We start from the raw sequence: 22,503 nt of genomic DNA on the forward strand, positions 1-22,503 counted from the left end.
CGTGGTGACGGACCCCCTGCCTGCACGCACCTGCCCCCCCCAAGTGTCGTCCTCCCCCTCGAAAAAGGAGTGGTTTTAACTTTTTTGGCCGTTTTTCCCGTGTTTCCGAGGTAGCATCATGGCTCGCTAGGGGTGAGCCCCGATTTAGTTTCACCCCCGCTTTGATTTCGGTGGTCTCCTGCCTTGTGCCCACCGGCGCGGGGGCGTTCTCAGTGTTACTCCCCCCCCACCACCACGGGGGCATCGCCGCGGGTGGTGATTGGGGACTTCATCGGGCCCCTCACTGTCCTGAGAGGGTTTTTTTGGGGGGGGCGAACCCCGTAAAGGAGGCAGCACGCCCTCCCTGCCTCCCCCCACCCCGAGCCTGGGGCCGGGCGGGTTGGGGGCTGAGGGCTGGAGGAGGGAGGTTGGGGGGGGATGGGGAGGGGACGCCGGGTGGCCCCGCCGGGGACACGGCAGACTGATGCACTTGATGTAGTGGTGTGAAATAAACAGTATTTTTCTTTTTTTTTTCCCTTTCCTCTTTTTTTCCGGAGTTGGGGGGCTGGGGGGGCCCTGCTCACTCTACCCGGTCCCAAACCCTGGGGGACGCAGAGGGAGGGCTGCTCCTGGCACCCTGCCACACCAGCACTCCCGTTTTTTGGGAGGAAGCGGCTGCGAGGACGGAGCAAAAGCACCCGGCGGGCGGCTGAGACCCGCGCAACTCAGCGCACTCACGGAGCCGGGACGGGGACTCGAACCCGCGGCCCACCGGGAGGCGCCGCACGGACCCGAGCGCCCCACGCCGCGCCGCTCTCGCCCCGCCCCCCGCCCAATCCCCGCGCGGCGCGCCCGGTACGAAGCTCTCCATTGGTTACCGCCCGCGGCGCGTCACCCGGCGGCGCTGGGCTCCCATTGGCGGGGCGCGGTGGCGGGGCGGGGTCGCCTCCCCGCTGGCGGCGGGGGCGGGGGGTCCGCGGCGCCGCCGCCTCCATCTTGCGGGGGCCGCGGCCCGGGGCCTCGGCGGGGCGGGAGCGGGCGCGGCGGGGCCGGGGGCCGGGGGGGCTCTGCAGCGGGGCCCGGGGGGGGGGGGGGGACTGCAGAGGGGCTTTGGGGGCGGCCGCGGGCAGCCCCTGGACGGGGTTGGGCCTTCGAGGGGGCCGGGGCGGCCCCTTAGGGCTCGGGGGAGTGGCAGGGCCTGGGGGGTCCCCGCGGGGGGCAGCCCCTGGGAGGGGAGTATAGGGCTTTGGGGGGGGGGGGTGTAGGGCCTGGGGGGGGTCCCTGAGGGTGCAGCTCCTCGTGGGCGGGGGGGCGGTGTCAGTACGGCTCGGGGTCCCCCTGGGGTGCAGTCGTTTGAGAGGGGGGCTGAGGGGTTTGGGGGTCCCCGGAGGGTGAGGCCCCCTCGGGGGCGTGTGTAGGCCTTGGGGTGCTCGGGGTTAGCGTGGGTCCTTGGAAGGGGGTCAGGAGAGCTGGGGGAGGGGGTCAGCACCCTGAGGGGGTGGCTGTGGGTTTGGGTTTGAGTCCCCTGCAGTGGGTCTTGGGGGTCCCCAAGTTAGCCACTCCAGGAGAGGGTCCCCCAAAAGGCTGGGGGGTGGGGTGCTGGGTACCCCCAGCAGAAGCGGGGAGCGCAGCTGAGCCCACTCGGGGAGCGGGCTTCCCTCTCCGCTGACGGGGGCGACGCGCCGGGGCGCCCACCGAGGAGCGCCCTCCCCCCCCCCCCCCCCGTTGCCCTCCTCCACGGGGGACGCAGCCCCCTCGCCCGGGGCCTGTGCCCCCCGCCGGTGGGTGAGGATGGCCTGGGCGCTGAAGCTGCCGCTGGCGGACGAGGTGATCGAGTCCGGGCTGGTGCAGGACTTTGACGCCAGCCTGTCGGGCATCGGCCAGGAGCTGGGCGCTGGGGCCTACAGCATGAGGTAGGTGGGCGGCTCCGGCCCCCCTAAAGGCTCCATCCCCCGCCTGGGAGAGGGGCTGGCTCGGGGTGGGCTGAGGACCCCCAAATGTCCCTAAGGATGGAGGACCGAGCTGCTTGCCGGCACATTCGGTGGCCACGGCGTCACACCGGGGGGGGGGGGGGGGGGGGGGGGGTTGGCCTCCTGGTGTCCCCCAGCTGCAGCTCCATCGTCCGCCGTTAGCCCCGCGTCCGCCGCTGCTGGTTAGAGGAGCCCGTGGCTGGTTGCTTCGGCTTTACGCGGCGTCGGGTAATCGCCCCAGGAGCAGTACTTTGCCCTAATTAATTACCCTCCCGGAGGAACACCCGCTTGGGTTTTTTCGGGTCAGACGAGCTCTATCCTTCTGGCTCCGAGCTCAACCAGGAGCCAAGGAGAGGAGCAGGACCCCCGCGGGGCCGAACGCCCCGTGCACGAGCGTCGCTCGGGATCGGGACCTCATGGCGTTGAATGCTTCAACCGGAATGCACGAGGACGCGGCCCCTGCTCCGGAGCTGGGTCCCAGCGTTGCCGCTCTGCCCTCCCAGTCCCGGCTCTGGCACCCGGCCGCTCGCCCTTCGAGACCCCCGAACGCCTCGTTTTGGCTGCGCCAGTCGTGGCGGGGAAGCGCAGCCGGTGGGTGAGGCGTTGGGCTGGACGGGGGCGACGCCGAGTCGGTCTGTGAGCGGCCCCGCGTTCCCCCGCCTTCGTCCGTGGTTAATCGGCTCCGTCCTGGGCCGGGGCGGATCCGGTGCCGTCGGCGAGAGCCGCTTCGGTGTCGTTTGGGGGGGGGGGGGGAGAGCTTCGTTAGTTCCAATACGACTCCTGTCCCGCCTGTTTTCACCCGCCTCGGCTGGAAGGGAGGAGGGAGGACGAGACGGATGCCTCCCCGCAGACCCGAGGCAGGAGCTGGGCACGCAGGCGGGTGGCCAGGAAAGTTCTGGAGGTTGGGGCTGAGGATGAGCTGTCCGGGAGGAGGATGCCACAGGAGGAGGATGCCACAGGAGGAGGATGCCACAGGAGGACGCCTTGACACAAGCCTGGGGTTTTCTGGAGGGGGGCTGCGATTGGAACTGGTCAAACTCGGAGTTAAAAACGCCCCGTGGGGCGACGGCTCACGGCGAAACAGGCTGGGAAGCGACTTCCAGCCCGCTGCCCTTTTGCAGGGATGTGGAAGAGCAGCTCTTCTCCTCCGGCCTCCGTCTCTCCTTCCTGCCAAGGGACGAGGGGAGCCAGCTCCTTCCCGAAGTTATCCCTGCCCGCCGCTGGGGTCCATCGCAGCCGCTGGGGTTTGGGTAACTGGAGCTTGGGGAAAAAAAACCAAAGTCCCAAAGGGTGCGTGAGCTCGGAGGGAGCGTGTCCGGCACCTCTCCCGGCGATAGCGACGCCGGGCGCCGTGACCGGCAGATTTTCCGAGGATTCCTCCTCCGTTACCTTCGATGGGGAGGGAGGGGGTGACTTTCCAACGTGTGCAGGGAGGCCCAGCTTTGCTCAGGGGGGGGGAAGTCGTGAAGCTTCGAAGCTCCTTTTCCTCCCTTTTCCCCTTCCCTTTGGGCGAGGGGTCCCAGGGGCCCACGCTGCCCTCCCGGAGGGGGCGAGCAGGGGTGCCGGGGCTCACCGCGCCGCGTGCCCGGCCCCCGCGGCGCTCAAACCCATCGGCCGCGCGTCGGAGCTCGAACGGCGCGAGGAGACGTTGCAGCTGCGACCTTCGAAGCTTTCCCTGCCCCGGCTGGGCCCCGGCTCTCGGCTCGGAGCGGACGTTTCCCGAGGCTGCAGCCCTGCCCGTCCCCTTTGCCGCCCACCGAGCCGGCCGCGGAGCTTTCCCACGCCGGCGTTACCGGGCTTTGAGCTCCGTGCCGCTGCTCCGAGCCCGTCGAGCTGCTCGGCCGCCTGAAACCTGACTCTGTTTTTCGGAGACACCTCCCGCCCGTAAATAGAGCGTGGGCCCCTGTAGGTGAGCGCGCCGACCTTCCCGCCCTGACATCTGACATTTCTCTCCGTGTCGCAGGAAGGGGAAGGGGGGGGGGAAGGTTTCAACAGGCACCTCGGGGTTTGAGTGTGTTTGTGGCGTTTCTGTGCTTCCCTCGTTGAGGGGGTGGGGGGGGTTTTCCCTTTTTCTCCCCATGGAAGAGGCACGTCACTGCCGCGGGAACGAGCGCTGGTAGGTGGTGGTGGATGCCGAGGGGGGTGGTGGGTGACGGCCGTCGCTCGGCTGGAGGCTCTTTCTCGTTGGGAGTTGTACGGTGGGATCGTGCCTGGCGTTCGTGAGCGAACCTGAATTCCTGGCGTTGCTGTTGTTCCCCGGAATTAGGTTTTCAGGAGAGCAGAGGTGGCTTTGGAGGGTGTTGGCTGAATGCTTCCATCCGCAGAGTTTTTTCCGTAATTATTTTTTTTTTTCCCCCCCTCTTTTCCAGGAGATTCTCTCCCACCCCAGAACCAGCGGCCTTAAGTGAAGCGTCTTTCCCCAAAAGCGTGTTAAATTGCGCAGTGAAATACGGGTATTTTGTAAGGGAGGTGATTCCCTGGGGGTTGCAGGAACCTCTCCAGGTGCCTTCAGAGCCGGCAGGACCGAGCGTGGGTTTGTCTCAAGAAAAACCCGCCGCTGGCCGCTCGGGTGGGCCTCGGGGGCTGCTCGGGGGCCGTCGGTACCCGAAGGTCCCGCGGCTTCCCGGCTCTCCCCAAACAACCCGCGCGACCCCCGCTCTTGGACTTGGCGGGCCCAAAGCTGCCCCGTGACCTGGGTCCCGTAGCACGGACGTGGAACGGCCCAGAGGGGCTCTCGGCAAACCCGGGGCTGTGTCGGCGGCGACGCGTCGCTCCCCACGGGCGGGGGGGCGCGGCGACGCTCTGCCAACCTGTCGGGGCGCGCGGGGTCGCGCCGAAAGCGGCGCCGCTCCCCTGGCGGCTGCTGCCAACAGCAAACCATCGTTTGCTTGATGATTACCCGTCGTTAATCGGGTGGGACGCTTGTTCCAGAATTACAGGGGTGCAACAGCCCTGAGGGGGGGGTTTCCCCCCCCCTTTTGCAGCTTGTGATAAAATGTGAGTTTCGGGTCGGGGTCTTGGCGGACACAAGTCTGGATTCGGGGGGGTTTTCCGGCGTCTGAGCGGTGTCGGGGGCCGTGCGGAGCTTGTGGAGCCCCGACCGGCGGCTCCTGACGTCGCCGCGGACCCCTGCGCTGCGTAACGTGGGCCTGGCATCGCGTCCACGGGGAAACCGAGCGGGAGCCGGGACGGCGGCGCGGTGCCGGCTCTCCCGGCGGGGGAGGTCGCCCTCCGGCTTTGCCGCTCTCTCACCCCGGCCGGCTTTGTGCGAGGCAAAGCGAAAAGAAAAAGAGCAAAAAACCGGCGGCTCCCGAGAGAGAGAGAGAGGTGCAGAAGCGGGATTGAAGCTTCGCCGTGTCAAAGCCCGCGGGGAACAGGAGCATCCCGCCTTCCTCCGGCGGCCGGGAGGGCTCGTGCGGGGCGCAGCCTCGGCGTGAATCTTCCCGTTGGGGCCGGCCTGCCCCGGCCTCCTGCTTTCCCGCAGGGATGGGGACTGCCCCTGGTGTGGTCCTGCCGCCCCTGGTGTGGTCCTGCCGCCCCTCGTGTGGTCCTGCCGCCCCCGGTGTCGTCCTGCCGCCCCCGGTGTCGTCCTGCCGCCCCCGGTGTCGTCCTGCCGCCCCCGGTGTCGTCCTGCCGCCCCCGGTGTCGTCCTGCCGCCCCTGGTGTCGTCCTGCCGCCCCTCGTGTGGTCCTGCCGCCCCTGGTGTCGTCCTGCCGCCCCTGGTGTGGTCCTGCCGCCCCTGGTGTGGTCCTGCCGCCCCTGGTGTGGTCCTGCCGCCCCTGGTGTGGTCCTGCCGCCCCTGGTGTGGTCCTGCCGCCCCTGGTGTGGTCCTGCCGCCCCTGGTGTGGTCCTGCCGCCCCTGGTGTGGTCCTGCCGCCCCTGGTGTGGTCCTGCCGCCCCTGGTGTGGTCCTGCCGCCCCTGGTGTGGTCCTGCCGCCCCTGGTGTGGTCCTGCCGCCCCTCGTGTCGTCCTGCCGCCCCTCGTGGGGTCCTGCCGCCCCTCGTGGGGTCCTGCCGCCCCTCGTGGGGTCCTGCCGCCCCTCGTGGGGTCCTGCCGCCCCTCGTGGGGTCCTGCCGCCCCTCGTGTCCTCCTGCCGCCCCTCGTGTCCTCCTGCCGCCCCTCGTGGGGTCCTGCCGCCCCTCGTGTCCTCCTGCCGCCCCTCGTGGGGTCCTGCCGCCCCTCGTGGGGTCCTGCCGCCCCTCGTGGGGTCCTGCCGCCCCTCGTGGGGTCCTGCCGCCCCTCGTGGGGTCCTGCCGCCCCTCGTGTCCTCCTGCCGCCCCTCGTGTCCTCCTGCCGCCCCTCGTGTCCTCCTGCCGCCCCTCGTGTCCTCCTGCCGCCCCTCGTGGGGTCCTGCCGCCCCTCGTGGGGTCCTGCCGCCCCTCGTGGGGTCCTGCCGCCCCTCGTGGGGTCCTGCCGCCCCTCGTGGGGTCCTGCCGCCCCTCGTGGGGTCCTGCCGCCCCTCGTGGGGTCCTGCCGCCCCTCGTGTCCTCCTGCCGCCCCTCGTGTCCTCCTGCCGCCCCTCGTGTCCTCCTGCCGCCCCTCGTGTCCTCCTGCCGCCCCTCGTGTCCTCCTGCCGCCCCTCGTGTCCTCCTGCCGCCCCTCGTGTCCTCCTGCCGCCCCTCGTGTCCTCCTGCCGCCCCTCGTGTCCTCCTGCCGCCCCTCGTGTCCTCCTGCCGCCCCTCGTGTCCTCCTGCCGCCCCTCGTGTCCTCCTGCCGCCCCTCGTGTCCTCCTGCCGCCCCTCGTGTCCTCCTGCCGCCCCTCGTGTCCTCCTGCCGCCCCTCGTGTCCTCCTGCCGCCCCTCGTGTCCTCCTGCCGCCCCTCGTGTCCTCCTGCCGCCCCTCGTGTCCTCCTGCCGCCCCTCGTGTCCTCCTGCCGCCCCTCGTGTCCTCCTGCCGCCCCTCGTGTCCTCCTGCCGCCCCTCGTGTCCTCCTGCCGCCCCTCGTGTCCTCCTGCCGCCCCTCGTGTCCTCCTGCCGCCCCTCGTGTCCTCCTGCCGCCCCTCGTGTCCTCCTGCCTGGCAGCCCGCTCGGGCGAGCGGCCCTGCTGCGGGAGGGCACGCCGTTCCCCCGCCAACCGGGTAGGGCTGGAGGGACGTTCGTCCTCCAGGGTGTGTGGTTTGGCCAGCGGGATACACGTGCCGAGACCGGGGCGTCCGCGCGGCTCTGTGGTGTCGGGTGAGTTGGGCTCTGGGCGGGGAAGGGCTCTCCTGCTCGGGTTGGGGCAGCGGTGACCCCACGGCGTTGCAGGAAGGGCGGATCTCGAGCCTCCCGAGAGCAAAGGGTTAAAGCCCTCGTAGGGTGGGAGCTGGTATTTGGCCAGCGAAGTCCAGTTTTTCCTTGGGAAAGGCTTTTAATGTTCAACTAAAGAACCAAAAAGCTGCTTGAACTCCTTCTTCCCGGCGCTCCCGGGAGCCCAAAGCCCGTCACAGGAGGCGCAGGCGACCTGGCTCTTCGTCAGGGCTTCGCTGCCGCCCTCGGAAGGGACCCAGGTGGCTCCTGCGGGCGGGGGGATGGCGCTGGGTGGCCCTGGCAGCGCCGCGGCCGCGGCCGTGCCGCTCGAGCGCGTTGGCCCGGGCTCTGCTTTTGCTTTGGAGGGTGTTCTGGGTTAGGCACGGCGGAGTCACGGCTCTTGGCCGTTGTTACGGCTCAAAACAACTACCGGGGGGCAGCTTCTGCACCCATTTCGGTTAAATACGCGTCCGTAGGCTCAGGGCTATCGCTGGTGGTTTTTAAATTAACATTATTCGGCACGTTCTCGTTGCCACGTGGCCTTTTTGAGTGTGGAAAAGCGTCCGCGCTGGCAGGGGAGTGGAGACAGCGAGCTTTCTGCCTCATGGCCCAGACCTGGAGACATCCTTCGCCGAGGAAAAGTGGGTAGCGCGGGGGCTTGAACGCCTTCCCTTTTCCCAGCCAGCGCCGGGAGCGGCGGGATGGCAGCCAGGGGACGAGGAGCCCGAGCTCGTGCCAGCCGGAGCGGCGCGGTGGCGCGGCGCGGAGCTCCCGGGGGACCTGGTGGCCGGGAAGGTGCTCGGGCTGTTGCGGGTCCGTGGTTTGTGGCCGAGCCATCCCGGTGCCTTCCCCAGGGCGGCTCCTGCTACGCGTGGGCTGGGCGGGAGTCGCGGGGCCTTTCGGCGAGCGGCGGCCGCGTGAGGCGTGAAGGAGGTGCCTGCGGGCGTCTCCGAAACGTGGGTCTCCGTTTCTCCCCGCCCCGTGGCCTGGGGACCCACGGCGGGGGCTGGGCAGCATCTTCGGACCTCCACGGGCATCCCAGGCTCTCGGTTTGGGGCAGGGCTGGCTGGTGGCCCGGGGTCTGGGGGCTTGTCGGGGGGTTTGGGGAAGGCTGGGGGTCCCCCTCCTGCTGGAAGGGCTCTTCCCGCATCGGAGCCTGCAGGATTTGCTCCGCCGAGAGGTTCGTGCGTCGTGCAGCAAGTTACGGCTGCGGGAGGGAGGGGGTGGTGCGCTGGGGGCACCTCCTCCCCCCCGCCCCGTGTCCCCCGAGGTCTCCCCCTCCGCTGGGGCCGACCCCCGTGTTCACTGGGGCGGGGGGGGGGTGGGGTGGGATTTGACAGAGGAGGCGACGGCGAAAAAATCAGCGACCTCGACCTGAGCAAGGCTCCGGATTCCTGCCAAGCCTCTCCCCCAGGGGGAAGGAGCTCCGGGCCCCGCTGCTTGGAGCAGGGGGAAGGGTTGGGGGCTGGTTTGGTGGCGGGGGCGAGCGGGCTGGTACGGCGAGGAGGGGTCCGGGCGTCGACGGGCGCGGCACGGGGGTCGTTCTGCCTGCGCCGGTCTGGGCGCTGGAGGAGCCGGGCTCGGGTCTGAAACGCCAACCGCTGCCTCTCGGCTTCGGGGCCAGGAACGGGCGTTTTGGGTGGCTGACTGGAAGCAAAGCTTTGGCGAGAGCAGGCGTCAGCTCCTCGTCTCAGCCCGCTCCGCCTGCTTTACCGCTCCTTTGCAGCCCCGCAGAGCGAAGTCAGGGCACGTGGGGGGTGGTTTTAACTAAAAAAAGCTCAAAGCTCTTCCTCGGAGGAGGAACTCGCTACCGAGCGCATCATCTCTCCGTAGCCAGAGCTGAAATGAGTCTGTCTGACAAATCTCTTCGCAGCGACGTCCTCGCCCTGCCCATCTTCAAGCAGGAGGAATCGAGCTTGCCTCCCGAAAACGAGAACAAAATCCTGCCCTTCCAGTACGTGCTGTGCGCCGCCACTTCCCCCGCCGTTAAGCTCCACGACGAAACGCTCACTTACCTCAACCAAGGTGAGAGGAGCCCCCTGCCCTCCCTGGGCTGCCTGTAAACACCCCGAAAAGTCAAATTCTGCCTTTGGAAATTTCCCCTTGGGAATGGGAAGCGCCTGGATAGTAAACCCCAGGTCGCCGCGATGTTTGGAAGCGCCTCGGCCTCGCTGCCTGCCCTCTGCTCGCGGCGGGGAATCGCCTGGAGGGTTCAACCCGGTTAAACTCTGCGTTGGGGCCAGGGGTTGCCTGGTGTGGCCGCGCTGGGGTGCCCTGCAGCGGGTGCGTTGTTCAGGTTCGAGCTGTACCCGCTGCTTTCAAGCGGAACTGGAAGATCAGGGCTGGCGACCAAAGCCAGAGGATGTTTGTGTCATCGATTCCTTCCCCGGTCTTGGGTTAATAAGGGTAATTCCTGGAAAGTTACTGCTGCAGGAAGGGGGAGGATTCTCTCTCCCTGGAGAGGGTGTTAGAGCCGTGGGGCTCGTATGACCCCCCCCCCCCGAAACACGGCGAGTGGCGCGTCTGCTGTGGCAGAAAAAGGTGCCAGAGGAGGGGCGGCGGCGGCGAAGGTCCGTCCCCAACTAACCCGTGACACCTCGTCTTCTGTCCCTCAGGGCAGTCCTATGAAATCCGGATGCTGGACAACAGGAAAATCGGGGAGCTGCCGGAGATCAACGGGAAACTGGTGAAGGTAAGCGGAGAGCACGGCTACGCGCGTCCAGCCGGCGCCGTGCCGAAGGGGGCGGGCGGGCGAGGTCTTGTCCTCGCGCCCTCCGTGGCAGCGTGCGTGGTTTAGGTCTGGCTGGGTCGGGGGTTTAGGTTCCCTTTCCCCTTCTCCCGCCTTGGTGGGACCAGCCTGGCTGGTGGTGTCCCACCAGGCTCGTGGGGCCCACGATCACTCAGCGTTCGGGAGGGATGAGCTGCCGCCTTCCTGCTTCTGCCCCAAGGGTCCCTCTGGGCTTTCTTTTACTGCCTTGGTGTCTCCACGAAGCCTTCAGGCCCCTCTGTGGCTGGGAAATGCCTCCCAGCATGAAGACCGTCGGGTTTCCCGAGGCAGCTCCGGGCACTGGGTGTTTTCTCCCCTCCAGAGCATTTTCCGGGTGGTGTTCCACGACCGGCGGCTGCAGTACACGGAGCACCAGCAGCTGGAGGGCTGGCGGTGGAACAGGCCTGGGGACAGGATACTGGACATAGGTGAGGCCCCGTGGCAGCACCCTGGCTGGGGCTGGAGGAGATGGGGGTGCCCAAGGGCCTCCAGCCGGGCTCCCGGTCCCTTGACTTCAAGGGACAAAGTGCTGCCACGATTCTGCGCTTTGAGAGACGTGGCGGGTTCTTCCGTGTGTTCCCTGTGAAGCTCTTCCTTCTCCTGCTGCTGCAAACCTCAGCTCGTTCTCCGTGTGTGCCCCTACAGATATCCCCATGTCCGTGGGCATCATTGACCCTCGAGCAAACCCAACCCAGCTCAACACAGTGGAGTTCCTGTGGGATCCTTCAAAGAGGACTTCTGTGTTTATCCAGGTAACGGGAGAAGTGGGGAAGCTCCTCTGGCCGGGGTCCAGGGGAAAAAATAAGTTTTCCAAGGGGGAAGAAGATGCTTTTTTTTCACTGAGCACCGCCATAGCAGCCAGGTGCTACAGTGGCAGAAGGATGTCAGCTGCAGCACGCCCCACCTCCTGCCTCGAGCAGCGCGAGAGCAGCAGTTCGCGTGTTGGCCAGGCCCGGTTGACCGCCACTAAGTGGTTTTACACGTTTTTTTGTGGTGGTTTAGGTCCTGCTGGTTTCGTGATTTGGGCTCCATCTTGCTTAGATGTGTCTAGGTTTGAAAGACAGGTGTCTGGGGAGGAAGGCAGGAGCCTCCCTTGAAATGGAAAGTGCAACCCCCTTCCCTCCAAATTATTACAATTTTGAAATTAACGGGCCTTCAGGCAAAGATATGGGGAATAGGAATAACAGTTCTTTACTAATATATATATATATGTATGTATGTATAAATATATATATATATAACACAAGGCAGGGAAAAAACAAAACAACCCCCTGGTTTACACTGACAGAGTCAGAAATACAACCTGACCCCCTGTTAGGGTGGCAGTAGCAGTCCGATAAGATGCTGGCTGCAGTCCTCCTGAAGCGATGGGTGTAGTGCTGTGGAAGCAGCGATCAGGTAAAAGGGTCTGGTCTTCCTCCGAAGGTCCAGTGGTCGGTAGGTAGCTCTTGTCCTCTGGAACTCCAGTGGGGGGAAAAAGCTCCTCTGGGAATCCAGTGGAAGAAGGCTGCTAGGGTGTTGGAGATCTCGGTTTTTATTTGGCATGGACTGCTTGGCTCCTTCCCACGGGGCGGAGTGTCTCACCATGGGATGGGGAGTCGTGAGGCAGTTCCTTGATGGGCCATGAACAGGAGATAGCCCAGGAGCGAGTTATCGATGGGTCAGGCGATAAGGCATTGTTGTGCCCATTGACAGGAGATAGTCCAGAGGGGGGAGGCAGGGAGCACCACCCCACCTGGTCTCAACAGCTCCTGAAGATGGTCATAGAATACTTGTTTTGTTTTCCTTTTGGCACATTTTACACTGTAACCCAGGACAGATGCTTCCTCACACCTCGCCAGCGGCCTAAAATACCTCTTGGCGGTCTGGCCCTCCCGCCTAGAGCAACCGGCGGCAGCGTGTGGAGGCCGGCGCAGCCGAACTCTGTGCCCTGCCGATCCCGGGACGTTAAGAGATTGCAAAACTTGTTGAAGGAATGTGGCTCCACCTCTGCTGTGGCATCCCCGTAACCCCTCAATGCTGGGGGCGCTTGGAGGGCTCCCATCCCAGCTCCGTATTTCTCCCTTCTCGCCAGAGCCGCTCTTTACGTCAGCGCTGTCCTGGCTCCCCCGAGGGGAACGGGACGTTCGCGGTCCGGGTTTCTCAGCGCGGGGGGTCTTGCCTTCCCCCAGGTTCACTGCATCAGCACCGAGTTCACCATGCGGAAGCACGGCGGGGAGAAGGGGGTTCCCTTCCGCGTCCAGATAGACACGTTCAAGGAGAACGAGAACGGGGAGTACACGGAGCACCTGCACTCGGCCAGCTGCCAGATCAAGGTCTTCAAGGTACCTCGGCCCCGTCGGGGACCCTTCCCCGCTAGGAAACAAACTGGGAGTCGGCGCCGATTCACGCTGCAGCCCCAGCGCACGTCACGGCTGCGGGACGGTGGCCGAGCTCGCCTGCAGAAGGGCCTCTCGGTCCTTCTGGGCTTGCGGTGCCGCTGCCTCCCTGGTTCCTCGGGCGCGCCAGCCCAGCTGCCGTTGAGGCTGCAAAACCAGTAAGCCAAGCACGATGGGCAGGGAGAACCTGGGTTGGGTTGGGTTGGGTTGCCTCTTGTCTGAAACCTCCCACGTTCCGTCTTGAGTCTTATCAGCTGGGGAGATCCTCCAAGGAGCTTCGGTGTCTGGCTGAGCTCCCCGCTCGGTTATGGCCTGTTGCCGGTGGTCCGTCTGCGTCTGATGGTCCGTCTGCGTCTGATGGTCCGTCTGCGTCTGATGGTCCGTCTGCGTCTGATGGTCCGTCTGCCTCCGGCCCCTCCAGCGGCGCCGGTCCCTGTTGCAGGAAACCCCCCGCCACGACCTGCTGGCGGCCCCGCGGTGCCGTGGGCGGCCGAGAAGGATCGGTCGTGCAGCAGCGCCCGGGTGCCGCGCCGCGGGGGCGGCCGCGCCGGGAATGAGCGGCGGCACGCCCTGCCCACGCTGTCTGAGGCTGCCCCCGGCACCCCGTCCTCCCTGTAGCACCCCGCAAAACCTCACCCGCGGCTCCTCTCTCCCGCCCGTGGGGCGCTTGGCGCGCAGCGGGGCCGGGCGCCGGGGCTGTTTGCGGTTCTGCCGTGAAGTTGCCGGGGGATATCGGGCGGCGCGCCCCGCTGCTCTTGGCTCGGCGTCTTTCCCCCTCTCTTTCTGCTCCTTTGCCTCTTGGGATGACAACATCTCGAAGGCCGGGGCGCGATCTGGTGGGGCTTGCCGGAGCTCTGGCTGGCATCCCGATGGAAAACAGCCGGAGCGGGTGGCTGCGGAGTTGGGAGCTGAGGGATGAGGCTGGCGGCAAACGGGCACCGGGAGGACAGCGAGGTCACGGGGCGCCTGGCGCCGCGTTTCTGCCGAGCTTCAGCTCTTTGTGCCGAGGGATGGCGTTGGGGGGTTTTGGGGTTGGTTTTTTTGGCTCTGGTGACCTGGAGTCAGGAAAAGCCGAAGCTGGGAAGCTGGGCCTTCAGGGCACGGTCTCGCTGCCAAGGGTGGTCTCGGATGGTCTCAGCCTTATCTCCCGCTCGTCCGCCCTGGCGGCGGGGCCGCTCTTTGGGCGCGGACTCGATAACTTCGCGCCTGTTTCCCTGTGCCTGCGTGAGGTCTCTTTGCCGCAGGGTGTCCCCTGGGGGGTTAACGTGATTCGGGCTCCTGCCCTGCTCTTTTTTAGCAAAGCTGGGAGCGTTTCAGCGCCTTCAAAACAGCTGCCGAGGGCCCCTTCCCCGCGCTCGCCGGTGTCTGCAGCGCAGATCCTTTCTAGCTGCCGGGAGCAGCAGCGCTGACCGTGGAAAAGAGGAGCAAAAGTTGGATTTTCAGGGCAGAAACTGGCTAATCGAGCTGCAGCTACGCAGCACCTCCTCGCCCAGCTCGGGCCGCGGGGCTAGCGAGGTCTCAGCTTCGCTGGCCGGAGGAAAGGAGGTTTGGAGCTTGGAGGAGCGGAAGGGCTGCGGTACCCGGCCGTGTTTGCAGTCCCAAAGCTGCCCCGCCGGTGCCGTGGACATCTCACCCGCTCAGGAGGCGTCTGCGTGTTGGCAGGCAGCCGTGTGCGTCCACCAAGGCCAAATCCCTTCCGCTGGTGAGCGCAGGCAGAGCCCGTGCGCGGCCGGGGGAGTTCAAGGGACTTCCTTGAGGTTTCTGCCGAGGGGAGCGCCGGGGTAGCTCTGCCGTGGCGCTCTCCTCCTCGCTGCTTTCCCTGGGGCTTTGAGCATTCGCTAAAGGCAGCGAGTAACGTCATCGCCTTGAGCTCGCGTGCGAGAGCGCGCGGGTTTCGGCGGTCGCGGCGAAGGCGAGGCCGTCACGGGGCGCCGGCGTTCTGGCGCGGCGTGTGCCGCTGAAACGCCGCCTCCCGAAGCGGCTGGTGGCGGCGCGGGGGACGTGACAGCAGGAACGGGCGCCTTTGTGCCCTCAGAGCCGGCGCGCGCTGTCGGGGAGAAGTTTCTTCCGAAAGGTGTTGCGCCTCCTCGCTCAGGCGCTGTGGGCCCCGGGGTGGGATGTCTCGGGAGTGCGGGTAGAGGAGGGTGTTGGGGTTGCTGCAGTCCCGGCCTCTTCCTTCTCCCTCTGTAAAGCCGCGAGTGGAAGGACGAGGCGCCTTCTCCCGTTCTGGCCTTTCTCGCGCTTCTGGCCAGCCGCCTGCTGCCGCTCCTCTGTGCTGCTGTTCTCACGGGAGCTTCTCCCTTCCAGCCCAAAGGAGCCGATCGGAAGCAGAAGACGGACAGGGAAAAGATGGAGAAGCGAACACCTCACGAGAAAGAGAAATACCAGCCTTCCTACGAGACCACGATCCTCACGGAGGTGGGGCGCTCTCCCGCGCGGCGGCTGGCAGCGTTGTGGTCGCGAAGCCCGGCCGGCCCCGCTGGCGGGTGGCGAGGAACTGGCTGTTCTGCTGCGAAACGTTTGGCCGAGTTGTTCGTAGCGGCCAGACAACGGCAAAATAAACTTCGTAGGCAGGGGAGGGGTTTCTTACTAGACCTGAAAACGGGCTCTTGGGCCTGGAAACGCGATGGGGTTTTCCCCGCTGTAACGAATCGCCTGGTTAAAGATTTTTTTTTTTTTTTCCCCCCCGTGTGGCGATGCCACCGAGGTTGCGAGCTGGCAGAAAACCCCGTTGTTTCCTCCCTGCGCTGGAGGAAAGTGTCGCTCTGTGAAAATGAGATCGTCTGAGGGGTCGGAGCTGAACGGCCCTGGGGAGGGAGCCCTCGTCCTGCCCCGGGGGAATTTCGGGGACGCTCGGGCTGCCACGGCGTGGAGGTGCCCCGGGCTGGTGGGCGCCGTGTCGGTCAGCCCAGTGCCAGGGCGATGGGTTAGATCCCGGCTCTCGCTGCGTTTCAGCCTTTTGAGATTAAGCATCGCTAAACCTGAGCTTTGTGGGCGTCGGCAGTGAATCGGCACGGCTTCTTTTAATCCCCCCCCCCTTTATTCTTTAATTCGGTTTCGTAGCCGGTTGTCGGTCAGCAACGAGCGGTTCCCCTGTGCTGACCAGAGCGGGCGAGCGCGCCTGTTCGGAGCGATCCTGCGACTCTTCTGCCTTTTCTTTGCCAGTGCTCTCCCTGGCCGGAGATAACGTACGTCAACAACACGCCGTCCCCCGGCTTCAACAGTTCCCACAGCAGTTTCTCCATTGGCGAAGGGTGAGTCCGGAGAAAGCGCCGGCTGGCGCGAGGGATCGAGGTGTCTTGAGCTGGCCGCCACCGCTGGCGGAAGGAAGGGCCTGCTTCCGAGGTGTCCAGCGGGGCAGGAGCAGCCCCAGAGGCTGTGCCACGGAGGGGGGGGGGGAAACCAAAGGAAAGCCCTCCCGGATGAGGGCTCGCACCTCTCCTGGCTGCGGCAAAGCTCGGCTCTCGCACGGGGAGCAGCTTCCAGCCTGCCCCGCTCTGCCTTTCCCCGGCGCGTCCGTACCCCAACGGGAGCCCTCGGTGCTTGCACCACCACGGTGGCGCCGCTGCCGCGGCCACGGTGCCGCCCGTCCCCGTGTTTCGGGGGTTACGGGGCTGGGAGGGGGGTGGCTGCTGCCTGCCGGGCTCCCGTGCCGGGAGGGCGAGAGCGGCGCTGACCCGGTGTTCCGCTCTCTCTGGCTCTTCCCCCCCTCCCCCGCAGCAATGGCTCTCCGAACCATCAGCCCGAGCCACCCCCTCCGATCGCAGATGTAAGTCACACCTCAGAGCTTATGCTTGTGGTAAGGATGGTGCACAGGTCAGAAACCGGGATTTGGGGACGGAGCGGGGGCGGGTTTGGGGGTGGCCGCCGTTTGCCGGGGAAGAGGCTGCTCTGACGGAACGTCTTGGGGGAGCTGTAACGTCTTGTTGACTCCTAGTTGGAGAAAGCACAGCGATGCGGAGCGGCGAGCGAGCTTTTTGTAGCTGCCCGTGACCTTTACCGACTGCCTCGAGCTTCCCTGCGCTTTCCCCTTTACTTCCTTCCCCTCTCCCTGCCTCTCCAAAGCCTTTTCCATCCAAACCTGTCCGGGCTGCAGCCTGCGTCGTGCCCGTGCCGTTGAGCCTGGCTCACCAGGACCTCGAGTTGAGCCTCTGATGATAAACACGGACCGAGCTTGACCTGTGCTCGTTCCTCGCTGGGAACGCTTCCGCGTCATCCCGGAGGCCCTGACCCTTCTCTTCCCGCCTTGCAGAACCTCTTGCCCACCAGCACGCCCCAGGAGGCCCAGCAGTGGCTGCACCGAAACCGCTTCTCCACCTTTTCTCGGCTTTTCAGGAACTTCTCAGGTAGGTCACGACACCCCCTCCGCGTCCGCCCCTTCTCTGCCTCCCCTCGCTCCTGAGGCCGTCTTCACGGTACCGTCGCGAATAGAAACGTTTTGAAAAATCTCCTGGTTTTTTCCTGTGACGCAATAAAACGTGGCTCCCTGCAAGCTGTGTGCTTCCTTTCTCCCCTCGCTCTGCGCTGGGAAAATAGCGGGGACTGGGGCGGTTTCTCTTCCAAGAGCTCTCAGCAGCCTCTGGTCTGGAAACGAGCTGAGCTGGGGGGGGAAGCGGCGCGCGTACGGAAATGCTTCGCGTTGGTTTTCCTCTCCTTCCCTGCCGATACGGCCTCCGTTCTCCAGGGCCACCGAGGCGCTGGGTAACCGGCTGTAAACGACCGTGCCGGGCGCGGGGTTGTGCCAAAACACGCTCAGTCTGGAAGAAAAAAAAAACCCTCTGGGGGAGGTTGTTAGCAGGAGGCAGAAGCAATTTGGGAACGGGGCGGGGGGGGAGGTGGCACGGCTGTGGTGCCCACAGCTCCCCCCCCCCGCCCCAATCCCGGCCACTTTGGGCTGGATTGTGTGACTTTGTCTCCTTCTGATTTCTTACAACTGCAGGTGCGGACTTGCTGAAGCTGACCAGAGAAGATGTGATCCAGATCTGCGGCCCTGCGGACGGCATCAGGCTCTTCAACGCCTTGAAAGGACGGTACGTTGTTTGCTTGAAGGCTGGTGGTGGCTGGCGGGTGACTTGTGTTTGGTTCGGCCTCTTTGCTCAGCTCTTGCTGTTAGAGAGGACAGAGTTTCATTAACCTTCCTGACCCTCTTTCAGTCCAGTTTGATGACTTAGCTAGCAGGGGAACCGCCCCAGAGACAAGTTTTGGGAGAGAAGCTTTGGAAATGATCTTACCCTCTGAGTGTCAGAGAGCCAGGCCACAAGCCAGGGAGTCCTGCCGATACAGGACGCGTTTTCTCCGTCCGCTGAACCCCCTCTCAGTGGAATTACCTTCCCCGAAAGGGAAGGTCCCTTTGCTCCTTGCCCTGAAGAAGCAGGGCCTGGTGTTTGCCTCCTCCCTGAGGTGGAGCCGGGCAGCGAGGCAGAGGATGGGCTGTGTCCTGGAGGGAAGGTCTGGGATGGCACCGGCGCGGGTGGGAGCGTTCCAGGGGGTCAACGTGCTGCCGGGACGGCACCGGCGCGGGTGGGAGCGTTCCAGGGGGTCAACGTGCTGCCGGGACGGCACCGGCGCGGGTGGGAGCGTTCCAGGGGGTCAACGTGCTGCCGGGACGGCACCGGCGCGGGTGGGAGCGTTCCAGGGGGTCAACGTGCTGCCGGGACGGCACCGGCGCGGGTGGGAGCGTTCCAGGGGGTCAACGTGCTGCCGGGACGGCTCGGGAGCCAACCATCCGGGGTAGCTGCTGGGTAGCCAGCTGGCACCACGTCCCCACGCCCCCCCCTCTCCCCAAAAACCTTCGCTGCACCAGCAAGGCGGGGACGGCCACGGTGGGGTTTGCTTCGAGCGGAGTTCGTCCATCTCCTCTGTCCCTTCGGAGGATGCCGGGGAGGGGGGAGAGCGCTGGGTGTGCCGGGATCCAGACGCGTCCTGGAGCAAATCCGCTGGCTCTGTCCGCAGGATGGTGCGGCCCAGACTGACCATCTACGTGTGCCAGGAGTCCCAGCAGCTGAGGGACCTCCAGCAGAAGCACGAGGACGCGGACGCGGTGACCAGCACTTTTTTTGGTAAGGGCTTCGAGGCCTGCCTGGGGGGCACGCGGCGAGGGGGGGGGGGGGGGGCAACTCACGGGTCAGCGACCAGAAATGCGGCGGGGGCTGTTGCCAGCCCCGCTGCTGCCCGCGGGCGCTCGGCGCCAGTTGCCTCGCCCACCCCCTCCTCCCCCACGTCACTGCCCTGGGGGTTTTGGGGCTGCTCGTGTTTTCCCAGAGCCCGCGCGGCGGCTCGAAGAGGGTCTGGGGCTTTTCACAGAATCACAGGGTGTCAGGGGTGGGAAGGGACCTCTGGAGATCGCCTGGTCCAACCCCCCCCCCCCCTGCCAGAGCAGGGTCACCCAGAGCAGGGTCACCCAGAGCAGGGTCACCCAGAGCAGGGTCACCCAGGTGGGTTTTGGATGTCCCCAGGGAAGGAGACCCCCTAGCCCGCCCTGGGCAGCCTGTCCCAGGGTTCTGCCGCCCTCAGAGTAAAGAAGTTCCTCCTCAGGTTCAAGCAGAACTTCCCCTGCGCCAGTTTGTGCCCATAGCCCCTTGTCCTGGCGCTGGGCACCACTGGGAAGAGCCCGGCCCCGTCCTCCTGCCCCCCACCCTTTAGATATTGAGGAGGTCCCCTCTCGGCCTTCTCTTCTCCAGGCTAAAGCCCCCCAGGGCTCTCAGCCTTTCCTCGTAGGGGAGATGCTCCAGCCCCCTCATCCTCTTCCTCGCCCTCGCTGGCCTCTCTCCAGTAGCTCCCCGTCCCTGGGCGGGCTCCGACCTGGACCCAGCACTCCAGACGGGGCCTCAGCAGGGCAGAGCAGAGGGGGAGGAGACCCTCCCTCGCCCTGCTGGCCCCACTCTCCTCCCTGCCCCCCCGTTGGCCCTCTTGGCCCCAGGGCTGGCTCGTGGCCCCCCCCTCCCAGTGGCACCCCAGCTCCCCGGTCCCTCTCCGCAGAGCTGCTCTCCAGCAGGTCGCCCCCAGCCTGTGCTGGTGCGGGGGGTTATTTATTCCCCCCCCCCCCCCCGGGGGGGTCAGGACCCGGCGCTTGCCCCTGTTCAACCCCCCCTGGTCCCTCCCCGCCGGCTCTCCAGCCTGCCCCGGCCCCGCTGAAGGGCAGCACAACCTTCCCCTGGACCTGCCCCTCCTCCCGGCTCCCCAGCGGCACCAAACCCGCTGCGGGGCCGTTCTGCCCCTCCGCCCGGGGGCGCTGGTGACTGTACGGCCCAGGACGGGCCCCCAGTACCGACCCCTGGGGCACAAGGGGGTTCAGCTTTCAGCTGCTCCGCCTCGTGTTGGCCGCTCTCGTTCTCGTCTCCTCCCTGCGAGGCGGCAGCGAGCTCCCGGGCGGGCTCCGTCCGCAGACCGAGGGCTCCTGCCCGCTCCCCGCGGTAAAGGTGCCAAAACCACCGCGGCGAACCCTTCTTACTCGCCCTTTCCTGGGCCTGCCCGGCTGATTTTTCTCCTTGCCCCCCCCAAAACGGGCGGCTGCCGACCCCGCCCGTCGGCAGGAGGTGACAAACGGTGGCTCCTGCGAGAAGCCGGCAGAGCCCAGACAACGAGCGACCTACATTCGTGGAGCCGCCGGGCGCCCGTTGATCCACCGCCGCGGGCGGAGCGGCAAGCGCGAAAGCAAACCGCTCGCCCTGTCCTCGCTCCTGCTCCGATTCGGCGCCTCTCGCTTCCCTCCCCCCAGCGCCTGCCTTGGGGGACTGGGGGAACTGGGGAGGCGCCAGGGCAGCGTTTCCATCCTGCTGGGCTGGAAAACGGCCGGGGGGGGGGGGGTGGGTGGTACAGAGCGCTGCTTGGTGCTGCCAGTCGAAATAGAAGCTTTTTTGGGGGGCGAGGGCTGCGTGAATCCAGAGCAAGTTTGGTGACGGCCAAGCTCCTGGCGGGGGGGGGGGGGGCGGGGGTGATGCTCAGGGCGGGAGCAGGAGGGGACCGGGTCGCGTGCGGGTTCGGCAGCTTGGGCTCGGAGCGGCGCCCGCCGGGCGAGGCGGGTGCTCGGCTGCCGAGGGAGGGGTGGGCACAGCCCCTTCCTGACAGGGCCGCGGCGTCCCTGGCGCCACCGAAGCGTCACCGCAGCCGCGGCGTAGGCGTCGGAGGTGTCCGGCTACCGCGGTTCTTCTCCTCCCAGTGTACCACGCGATTTATCTGGAGGAACTGACGGCGGTGGAGCTGACGGAGAAGCTGGCGCAGCTCTTCAGCATCTCCTCCCAGCAGATCAGCCAGATCTACAAGCAAGGCCCGACGGGGATACACGTGCTGATCAGCGACGAGGTAACAGCCCTGCGGGCGCTCCCCGGTTCCCACCGCTCCGCGGCGGCCGCTCCGTGGCTGCTCGTGCGCTGAGCTCCGCCGGGGAGGTGGCGCAGGACGCCGGGGAGCGGATCCCCCTCAGGACGGGCCCCGCGCAGCCGCCTCCGGGTTCCGAAGTTGATCGTTGAAGCCCGACGAGCCGGGGCTGTTGGCGCTTGGGGACGTTGCTCAGCTCCTGGGGCAGCTCGGTTAAACCCCCGTGGTTTATCCGGTGGGAGCGGCTCTCCCTGTGCCCCTCCTCCTCCGTGCCGGCGTCCCTCCCAGCTTTGCCATAAAACCAGGGCGGGGAATGGCTGCGGGGAAGGACTTTGCTTTCCCACCCGCGTCCCAGAAAGCGTGGTGGTTTCTCTCTGGGCTTGCTGGTTCGGACTTTCGCTTCTGGAGCGCGGGAGGAAGGAATAAATATTTATGGCCGGGGCCTTTCCTGCTTCCCAGAGCGCTAAGCTCCTGCCTGAGCAGCTCCTGCCTGAGCAGCTCCTGCCTGAGCAGCTCCCAGCCCTTTCGGGGCTCTCGCTCGGTGCCTGTCGCCGAGCGGCAGCACACAAAGCCCTCGCTGTGGCCGGGAGGCGCTTCTGCTCCGTTCAGATTCTACATCGGCTTTTGTGGCTTCTTTTCAGATGATCCAAAACTTCCAAGACGAGTCCTGTTTCGTTCTGGACACCATGAAAGGTGCGTAAGGGCTCCGTCTCGTACTTCCCTTCCGTGCTCCGCGGGGAGCTCTCGGGGCAGGTCCGCTCGACCAGGCGAATTCACGAGCTTTGCTTCTCTTGCAGCTGAAACCAACGACAGCTACCACATCATCTTAAAGTAGGGGGGGGGGGGGGGGGGCGGGAGGAGGAGCACCCCCGATCCTCTCGTTGCGCATGAAGACCCTTCACTTCCCGCCCGAGGACGCGAGCGGAGATCCGGGAACTCCGGGGCCCCCTCTGGAAAGACCCCGAGCCGTCGGCTCCTCGGCCGTCTTTCCTGCCGGCGAACCTCCTCGCTCCGCCGACGGCGCAACGGCCCTCGCTGGGAACGTGCTGCTTCGCCGCCGCGGCTCTGGGGCCGGAGTTACCGGGTCACGCTCTCGTGTAGCTCTTGGTAAAAAAAAATCTGCCATTGGGACCTAAAACCTGCGTGAGGGCTTTGTCTGCGGCCAGCGTGCTCCGCTCTCCTGAGAGGCCTCGGCTCCCGCGGCGCTCGCCGGCTGGCGAAGAGATCGTGAATTCAACCGGCCCGACGCAGCCAACCGGCCCTCGGGCACGTGCTGAGCTGAGCAGGTCTCAAATCCGCGACGTACCGCGCTGCTGGCGGGGTCGGCTGGGGCTGGGAGGGGGTTTCTTAAAGGGTTTTGTTAAGCTTTCATTTAATATTACAACGCAGCTGTTAGACAAAGGCGGGGACTTGGTTTTTCTCCTCTCCCCCCACCCCGAAACGGGCGTTGGCGGCACGGGTGCCGGCCGCCGGTGGCGCCACGCGAGCGTCGCGTCGTCCGGAGCTTTATAGACGGGTTGAGTCGTACAAAGCTGGAGCAAAACGCGGAGGGAAGCGGAGCTGGATAAAGAAATAGCTGACGAGCTCGGGCTGTGGGCTTCTTTTCTGCGTGTTTTAGGGGGAAAAAAAGATTTTGCCAGCTCTGGGGAAAAGGGGGGGGGCGGTGTCTGCCTGCCCCTGCGCCCCCTGCCCAGCCTCCAGGAGCTGCCCCAGCGCTGGTGTAGTCCCGGGGAGGCGGACGGCAGCTTCCCAGGGTCACCCAAAGCCCTTGGATGTGCCGGTGACAAAAGTGCCTCCGCGCGGGGCAGGTCTCCGGGGTGAAGGATCTGCCCGGCCGGGGGGGTGGTGGATCCTGTTCCCCGGCT

At 66.2% G+C, this 22,503-nt stretch overlaps 1 protein-coding gene across 5 annotated transcripts; it reads left to right on the forward strand.

The window, feature by feature from the left end:
* Nucleotides 1–1,770: 1,770 nt before the first annotated feature.
* TFCP2 (transcription factor CP2) lies at nt 1,771–21,483 on the forward strand. 5 transcript variants are annotated; one of them, XM_086478803.1, is made up of 15 exons: nt 1,771–1,892; nt 9,051–9,202; nt 9,793–9,869; nt 10,267–10,372; nt 10,590–10,696; nt 12,116–12,268; nt 14,630–14,740; nt 15,488–15,576; nt 16,043–16,121; nt 16,575–16,668; nt 17,262–17,352; nt 18,275–18,381; nt 20,481–20,623; nt 21,280–21,331; nt 21,436–21,483. In XM_086478803.1, exons 1-15 carry the CDS (start codon nt 1,771–1,773, stop codon nt 21,471–21,473), a joined length of 1,521 nt encoding a protein of 506 aa, XP_086334929.1. In that variant the 3' UTR covers nt 21,474–21,483. The 5 variants fall into 5 exon arrangements, with proteins under 5 accessions (XP_086334929.1, XP_086334930.1, XP_086334931.1 ...); XM_086478804.1 differs by having other exon boundaries at nt 16,043–16,095; nt 16,546–16,668; XM_086478805.1 differs by having other exon boundaries at nt 16,043–16,091.
* The last annotated feature ends 1,020 nt before the right edge of the window (nt 21,484–22,503 follow it).

Source organism: Leptosomus discolor, chromosome 27 (genome assembly GCF_034619465.1).
Source record: "Leptosomus discolor isolate bLepDis1 chromosome 27, bLepDis1.hap2, whole genome shotgun sequence".
Classification (NCBI taxonomy): domain Eukaryota; kingdom Metazoa; phylum Chordata; class Aves; order Leptosomiformes; family Leptosomidae; genus Leptosomus; species Leptosomus discolor.

What these genes read in the sequence shown, in the direction of transcription:
- TFCP2 (XM_086478804.1), top strand. Translation starts at nt 1,771, where the DNA reads ATGGCCTGGGCGCTGAAGCTGCCGCTGGCGGACGAGGTGATCGAGTCC. An exon ending in AGACCACGATCCTCACGGAG is followed by an intron (nt 14,741 to 15,487) that starts GTGGGGCGCTCT and finishes TTTCTTTGCCAG; the next exon opens with TGCTCTCCCTGGCCGGAGAT. An exon ending in CCCTCCGATCGCAGATGTAA is followed by an intron (nt 16,096 to 16,545) that starts GTCACACCTCAG and finishes GTCATCCCGGAG; the next exon opens with GCCCTGACCCTTCTCTTCCC.